General features: G+C 25.0%; 2 protein-coding genes across 2 annotated transcripts in view; one reads left to right on the top strand and one right to left on the bottom strand.

Moving 5' to 3' along the window:
- The first annotated feature begins 592 nt into the window (after positions 1-592).
- On the top strand, positions 593-1,178 carry LOC101505402 (dirigent protein 4-like). Its single transcript, XM_004491606.3, has one exon. It carries the CDS (start codon positions 618-620, stop codon positions 1,176-1,178), a length of 561 nt encoding a protein of 186 aa, XP_004491663.1. The 5' UTR covers positions 593-617.
- Positions 1,179-9,026: 7,848 nt separating this feature from the next.
- LOC101488492 (uncharacterized) overlaps positions 9,027-9,341 on the bottom strand; it is a 4,121-nt gene continuing 3,806 nt past the window's right edge. Inside the window, exon 7 of the mRNA XM_073365534.1 lies at positions 9,027-9,341. The gene's annotated coding sequence lies outside the window, so the exon portion shown is untranslated.

Raw genomic sequence — 9,341 nt, 5'->3', positions numbered from 1 at the left:
CTCTAAGTGAAATTACTTTTGACTCTTCAAAGAGATAAGCAATATGTTATTTTTAATTAACGTTAGAGAAGACACACTGAAAAAAGTATTAATTTAAATTTGACTCCAAAACACATTGTTTTTAAGAGACTCAAAATACATATTTATAATTTGCAAACCAAACATATATATTACTTAAGGTATTTGAGGGGCTAGTTTTTTAATCAAATAATCTTTAGATATTAAATTTAAATTTTCTTGAAAACGTTAGTACCACTTTGATCAATAACAAATAAAAATCCCTCCTACCCCAATTTAAAAATAAAAAAACATATATACATTGTATCATGATAATATATATAGTTTTCAAACCAAACATTCATTTAATTATAAGATTTTTTATCAAATATAATTGTCGATGAATTTCCTAATTGTATTTATATTAATTAATTTATATTTCTTCCCTAAAAAAGTTAATTCATATTTCTACTATCATATTAATGCTCTTTTCAATTAATTTATTATTGATGATACTATTATATATTTTCTTTTTACTAATATATATACATAGACTGCACTATGATCATACAAATAAAAAAGCATCAAGCAAGAATATTAAAAAACAGAAGAAATCAAACATGGGAAACAAATTCACCTCATTCTTAGTCTTACTTCTCTGTTTTATAATCAACTTAGTGAATTCTGAATATTATCATTCTAAAAGTATACTTTCAATGGCACCACATAATTCGGTAACTCACCTTCACTTCTATTACTTTGATATTCATACAGGAAATAATCCTAGTGCAATTGTTGTGGCACATGCCAACCAAACTACTTTGTCTCCAACGTTTGGTAATGTTTATGCAATTGACAATCCTCTTAGGGAAGGTCCTGAGGAAACATCAAAGATTATTGGAAATGCACAAGGTTTATATGTGTCATCTAGCCGAAATAAGGATGATGTCACACTAACTATGTATGTTGATTATGCTTTTACATATGGTGAATTAAAGGGAAGTTCCATTAGTATTCTTTCCAGGAATCCGGTGAGCGCACCGACGAGGGAACTCACGGTGGTCGGAGGCAGAGGGAAGTGTAGGATGGCTATTGGTTTTGCTATAATTAGTACACATTTTCTTAATGTTACAACTGGTGATGGGATTATTGAGTATAATATAACTGTTTACCATAATTAAAATTAAAATAAATATATATTGATATTACTTCAATATTGTAATAAAATAATTATCTATGGAATTGATTTAATTATAGATACAATTTTCAAATTGTTATCTGCAACTTCAATTCTCATATAAATAGAAAATCAACAACTTCAACTATTTGTGAATGTTCATAAATAAATAATGGCAGCTGCAAAATACAAATATTGTGATCAACATTTTAAAACTTGGATGCAATGAATCTTTCTAATTAAATGGAATTAAATGAATGAATTTTATGATATAATTGTGTGTATAAATATATGCACCGTCACCAACACTAATTTGATATCTTTTGTCACAATTTGATATCTTTTGTCCAAAAACATATTGTTGGAACATATGTATGTTATAGTGTGAATTTAAAAATGTGTTGAAGTCCCACATTGGAAAGAAATATTTTTTGTAAATTTAAGTGGAAAGAAACTTGTTTTTTAAAATTCAAGTCCCACATTGGTAAGAATATTTTTTGAAATCCCACTTTAAAAAACTATCGTATTTTGTGTAGTTTCAATTCTATACATACTAAAGTCCCACATTGTTTAGAAAACATATGTGACTTTGCTTCCATCACTATATAATGAGATTCAAGCTATTGTGAAAAGTACACCAAAGTTGGATGCTTTTCCCACCTTTCTCTTTTCTCCCTCTTATATTCTGCTCGCCTAATTTTCGAGCCACTTCTCCCCCTTTCTTTCTGTCCCTTCGGTTTTAGAGCGGTTATTATTCCCCAGTCTCTTCGGTTTTAAAGCGGTTATTATGCCGCAGTCCCTTTGGAACATATGTATGTTATAGACTAACTATGACTCATAAATTCTAATTTTGATAATCAAATTGTTTGGTGTTAGCTAATTAGAATACCAATGACTATTAAATTCTAATATCAAAGATCTAATGGTTCAATCATATCTAATTTATTTAACTATGACTTAGAAATTCTAATTGTGTTGATCAAATAGTTATTTCTTAATTAATTAAGCTAACTATGACTTAGACAATCTAATTTTGATGATTCAATGGTTTAATGTGAATTAATTAGAGTAACTTTGACTATTAAATTCAACTTTCGATGATTATGTGGTTCAGTTTAACCTAATTAAACTAAATATAACTTATAAATTTTAATTTCGATTATCCAACGGTTTAATGTTAACTAATTAGACTAACTATGATTACCAAATTATAAATTTGATAATTCAACGGTTCAATTTAAACTAATTAAACTAACAATGACATATAAAATCGAATTTTGATGATCCAACAGTTCAATAATAATTAATTAGATTAACTATGAATACCAAATTATAATTTGGACGATGCAAAAGTTCAAGTTTAACTAATTAGACCAACATTGACTTAAAAACACTAATATCAATATTTTAACAAATTCATTCCTATCTAGTTAGGCAAACAATGGCTTTGAAATTCAACTATTGATGATTCAACTATTCAATCTAAATTAATTAGACTAACTGTGAATTATAAATTATAATGTACATGATCTTATAAATTATATATATATATATATATAAAGTTACATGAAAAAATTAATGTGTGAATTAATTATTTTATTGCATACATTTAATTACTAATTAAATTCATGATGTATCTTGACTACACATGTAATCAACTTAAGTCAAGAGGTTTTATGATTCATTCTTAACTTAGAGTTTTTAGGTTCAACACTTGCCGTTTATGATTTGATATTTTTTAAATGATTGGAATATCTCATTAATTTGATGCTTAAAAACATTAAATGTAATTAATTAAAAATAAAGTCTTATTACTAGAAAGTATGGTGAATATGTAAATAAGGAAAATAATAATATATAAAATAAAATAATAAATACGACATAAATAATAAAATAAATATGTTTAATTTTTTATTAGTTCCCACATCATTATAGATAAACTATCCACAATATTTGAATAGATAATCTATGTCTCACCTGTATATTAGTTTAAAGTGCGATATATATAGACAATACAAAATGAGAGCATTACATTTTTAAAATATTTATTAACATGTTCTTAGGCATTTTTTTTAAAGATTTTTAAATACATTTTATTTAAAAATACATAATTTTTATCAAGATTCTAACAAATTCATTCCAACCACTACGCGAAAAAACGCATATTACAGCGTTTTTTTTAAGCCATTTACAGCGCTTTTTCAAAAAAATAAGCGCTGTGGAAACGTTAATTACTAATTAAATTCATGATGTATCTTGACTACACATGTAATCAACTTAGGTCAAGAGGTTTTATGATTCATTCTTACCTTAGAGTTTTTAGGTTCAACACTTGCCGTTTATGATTTGATATTTTTTAAATGATTGGAATATGTCATTAATTTGATGCTTAAAAACATTAAATGTAATTAATTAAAAATAAAGTCTTATTACTAGAAAGTAGGGTGAATATGTAAATAAGGAAAATAATAATATATAAAATAAAATAATAAATATGACATAAATAATTAAATAAATATGTTTAATTTTTTATTAGTTCCCACATCATTATAGATAAACTATCCACAATATTTGAATAGATAATCTATGTCTCACCTGTATATTAGTTTAAAGTGCGATATATATAGACAATACAAAATGAGAGCATTACATTTTTAAAATATTTATTAACATGTTCTTAGGCATTTTTTTTAAAGATTTTTAAATACATTTTATTTAAAAATACATAATTTTTATCAAGATTCTAACAAATTCATTCCAACCACTACGCGAAAAAACGCATATTACAGCGTTTTTTTTAAGCCATTTACAGCGCTTTTTCAAAAAAATAAGCGCTGTGGAAACGAGCGCCCTAAATGATACAACAGCGCTTTTAAAAAAGCACTATAAAACATGTAAATACAACGCGCGCTTGTTATGCACATTTTACAGCGCTTCTTCACAAAAAGTGTTGTAATATGCACCCCATTATATGAGTTATGGGTGTGCATTTTACAGCGCTTTCTCAAAAAAGCGCTCTAAAATGCACACCCATAACTCATATATGGGTGGACATATTACAGCGCTTTCTCAAACAATGACTTTAAAATTCAAATATTGATGATTCAACTATTCAATTTAAACTAATAAGACTAACTATGACTTATAAATTATAATCTACATGATCTTAGAGTTCAATTTAACCTAATTAAATTAACTATGACATATGAATTATAATTTTGACGGTAAAACGATTCAATCTGAATTAGTTTAATTGTGACATAGAAATTATAATTTTGATTATGAAACGATGCAATTTTTTACTAATAGACTAGCTATTTAACTCTAAATATACAATAAATTTATTATATAAAATATTAATTTATCAATTTTTAATCGTGAACCCATTTGAATGTTTATTTCATATTGTTAATATATTTTCAGTTTCTGCTAGTGTTTTAAGAATTTAAGAACTAGACCGATGCTCGATTAGGTTAAAGTAATAAATTAATGGATAATTGATTGAATCAGTGGGACATTAGTTGAATTGCATGATGGTTGATCCAATTTATATTTCAAACTTTTAAACATTCAGGCTATAAGTAGATCAGGCTATAGACCTCTGTCGGACGGTCTAGTTTATTCTCATCCCAGACTATGTATGTTGTGGGAATGCCACTTGGAAGTGGTGGAGTTGGGGTTTGATTTATTTGAATTGAAGACTTGCCACACTTGTCATCAATATGTGGTAGTTCACTAGCTGCATTAAGGGAATAAAAAAATATATAATTATTTAAAATTAAATAGGATCAATATATGAAATTAATATACCAATAAAAAATTATTTGATTTGAATATTTTGTTTTCTTCTAAAAACTAGAAGTAAAAGTAGACTTTATTTGTTTAAATTGAAAAAATACGACAAAAAAGAAAAAAGAAAGCAAATGTGATAAGAAATTTTGTCAAATAAGATTTAAAGAACTAACAAGTTTAAATCATTTTTATTTAAATTTCTCTCGATCTCTATTAATAAATTTTATTTGTTTTAATTTTATTTTTTCTTTTAATTCTTTTGTTAAATTAAAAGTTTATATTGTATAGGTAATACATGTAAAGTTTAATATAATCTAAAATCATTTGACATGTTATTAAGATATATCCAAATTAACATCTTATGTATGAACACCGTTAATATTCATGAATATTAATAATATATTAAATAATTTTAAATTTATGTAAAATTTCACATACATTATCTTCCTTTTTTTTTTCTTTCTAACTTCACGATGACTTTAGTGAAACTTTTGTTATAACAACGATATGAACTAACTTAGTTTAGAAATAAAATGTGCATTAAGTTCAATCAAATTAAATTGAAAAAAAGGTTTGAATTAAAATATATTTTAATTAAGTATAATTAATGTTTTTATTTAATATTTTTTCAATAATAATAATAATAATAAGTATAATAAGAATAAAATGGTTAAATAAGTTTTTAGTCTCTATAAATATATTATATTTTATTTTTAGTCTCTTTAAAGTTCTCCTGCAAATAATAGTGGTTCAAATATTTTTTGTCAATAATTTTGATCTTTACTTGTCAATCAACTTATGAGTATCATTCAAATTTTTGAATAATTTTTTGCAAGTATATTTAGTATATTGTAAGAATCACCGCTACAAAAATTTAGAATTTTTTTTAATAAAAGATAAATCAAATATAAATAATTGTAAACCTCTTTATGTTAAAAAAACTAAACCCTAAACCCTAAACCCTAAATAATTATAAATCAAATATTTATTAAGTTCTTTTATGTTAAAAAAATTCTAAATTTTTGTGGGAGATTGTTATAATGTTTTAACAAGCATTCAAAAAATCATTCAAAAATCCCAACAATAAGCATGAATTGATTAAAAAACAGAAACAAAAATTGTTAAAGAAAATATTTGATGAACCATTATTTAAAAATAATATTAAAAGTATTAAAAATGAATTATAATATATTTATAAAGACTAAAATTTTATTTAATCCATAATAAAATTATTCCTTATTAAAATAAAACCAAATATATATGTAGACAAAAGTGCGAGAGTTGCAACATTAAGAAAACAGTTATATTATATACTCAATAATCTCATCATCAGTTGTAACATTAAGAAACTGTGTTCTAATTTCAGCAAAACCAATAGCCAACCTAAACTTCCCTCTGCCTCCGACCATCGTGAGTTCTCTCGTCGGTTCCCTCACCGGATTCCTAAAAAGAATACCAATGGAACTTACATTTAATTCACCATATATAAAAGTATAATCAACGTACATGGTTAGTGTTTGACATCATCCTTATATATATATATTTTTGTTTGGTTTTCAAATTTATAAACATGTATTTTGGGTTTCTTAAAAACAATGTATTTTAGAGTTAAACTTAAATTAATACTTTTTTAGTGTCTAGTGTCTCCTCTAACGTTAAATAAAAATAACATATTGTTCAATATCTCTTTCAAGAGTCAAAAGTAATTGTAACTTAGAAGTGATTAAGTTTGAATAGTAAATAAAATTTAGTGAAAAAATTCGGAGGATTGAAATTCAAATATTAATTAGAATTATTTTTAATTAAATTTTATTTATTTTTTGGAATTATTTTCAATCAGATTTTATTTATTTCTCAATTAAACTTTGAATTATTATAGTACGATTTTCTTAAAATTAAAACAGAAAAAAAAAAAAAAGAAAAAAAACAATTGTCACTGTATCCCATGTATTATTTATTTTATAATAATAGTAATTTGAATGATTTTTCAAATGGTTGTTGAACATGTAACTGTTGTGTTACTCTTGAGCATTAACGATTTGAAAGTTGTGAATTTTACAGCTACTAATTAATATTTGAAAGAAAAAAAAGGTCGTGAATTAATAAATTAAGGCCTAATAAATTAACAACTAAAAGAAAAATGATATCATAAATAATCAAACATTATTAAAAAAACAATATTCATTCACTCAAATTAATCTAAATTACATAGATCGAAAATAATATAATTTAAAGTCGTTAAATTTGAAAATTATAAATTCGTGAACAAACTTACAACATTAAGTTTCATAATATTAAATGGCAAAATATCTACAAACTTAACATGTCAAGAATAACCATATCTCTGGAGCTATAACGTTGAATATATCAAAACCATTGATTGACTATGCATTAAATCAAAGTTGATATGTTAATTTGAACTCAAAAAATACCGCAGTATGAAGGAAAATCGAAATGTCGCAAGATGAAAAAATCCCCAAAAAAAAAACATAAAAAAATATTAAATATATATAACAATCACTTATTTAAATTAAATAAAAAAAAAAGAAGAAGAAAAATTAGAGAAGTAATTTGGAACCAAAATTTGATCCTAAATCATCCCTCTAGATTTTGGATTCATGTAATGTACGATAAGATAATTTTAAATTACAAGTTGATTGTATTTTTGGAGGAAAAATATTGCTTTAAGATTGACATCAAATTTTATATATAAGATATATAGATAATCAAATTACATGAAAAAACATCCACCTCCTCTATGCTCGCTAAAAAAATTGTGCATAACATTCTTTTATTTCACTATTTCAACTTTAGCTGTCATTGATAAAAAAAAATACTAAAATATGTCCTCCAATGTGCTACTAAGAACATAATTATACCTTTCAAAATTACAAATATCAGATATATAGTTGTACATTTTACAAATTAAAATAAAACATCTAATTGTGTCATATAGTATATAACATGAATAGATATAAATGTGACAACAAAATATTTGATGCAGGTTTTTTAGAACTAGAAGGGGTGTTAGTGTCATTTAATATAATATAACCTCAGAGGAGGTAAATGCAATTTTCTCTTATTTCTATTATAAAAATAGTTGACTGACCATGATTTTAGAATGAAAATCCTGCATAAGATGAATATTAACTTTTATATATAGTATATAAAAATAACCAAATTACATTTTTCATTGTTTTTATAATAAAAATAGTTGACTAAGTTGATGACGAAAAAATATTGCTTAAGGTTGACATCAACCTTTATATATATAAAATCTCGTGCTAATTAAAAATAAGGAAAATAAATTGAATTTTAGATGTTACTTTCCTCCATTTTACAATTGACCTGTCTGTAAAAACAATTGTCTCAAAATATACTACTCTTTTAATTTTTCATGTAATATTAATTATATTACTATTCAATTACACTCTTTAATTAATACTACATATGAACATGCATCATTCATTTTCCAATGTACATTAATAGTATTTTCTTAGTCCCTCAAACGAGACACTCGTATGTGAGGAAGAGTAATTGTTATGAGTTACCTATCAATTAATTTTGAGTACAGAGTGTGTCAACAATATATTTAGAGTGAAAGGTATATATTATATATACTCATGTTCTCGGTACCTGTCAGTTATAATTATAAGACCCTAAAAATATAATATGGTATTTATGTTCATGGATCATTTTTAAAGAAAATGTAATTAACGATTATAAAATAGTTTAATTTTGATGTAATAACATCAAAATTCTTTTTACACTATCAACATATCATAAATCATCTTATCTTAAGACGGGTGATGCTTAACACTGATGGAACTTGTAACGATCAATTGTCCTTTTATATGTGGCACGATTTTTCTAAATTTTTTGGGACTTGTAGGCCTCTCTTGATGAGTTTTCGAGGATTTTTGAAGAGCGCTCTCAAATAAGTCTATGAAATGAGATTATGATTATTCTGCGTTCCATTATTTGACACACAAGGAGAGTTCTCACGTCCTAATTCGATTATCTATATCGACTAGAGTCAATGTTTGAAAATCCTAACCACTTGCTAAAGGTGCTCGAGTCTTTTACCACATAAAACAAAAACATTGCAAGGGACACTTTGAATATTCTGTGTGCCTCAAATCTTGGATTAACTAGCAAGTTTGAGGAACACCAAAGCTTTACATTAAATTGAAAAAAGGTTACAAATCAAATTTACCTAAACAAACTGATAATACTTCATATTCTGTGGCTAAGGTTTCTTATATGTACAGATTATAAGCTAACTGGCGAATTTATAAATAAATGCCTTAGCCAATAATATTCCACAATCAGTAAAGCACACAAATTCACATTCATCATTGAGATCCCACTCTTT

This window comes from Cicer arietinum, chromosome 2, assembly GCF_000331145.2.
Source record: "Cicer arietinum cultivar CDC Frontier isolate Library 1 chromosome 2, Cicar.CDCFrontier_v2.0, whole genome shotgun sequence".
Lineage (NCBI taxonomy): Eukaryota > Viridiplantae > Streptophyta > Magnoliopsida > Fabales > Fabaceae > Cicer > Cicer arietinum.
This window is presented reverse-complemented; position numbering and strand designations above follow the sequence as displayed.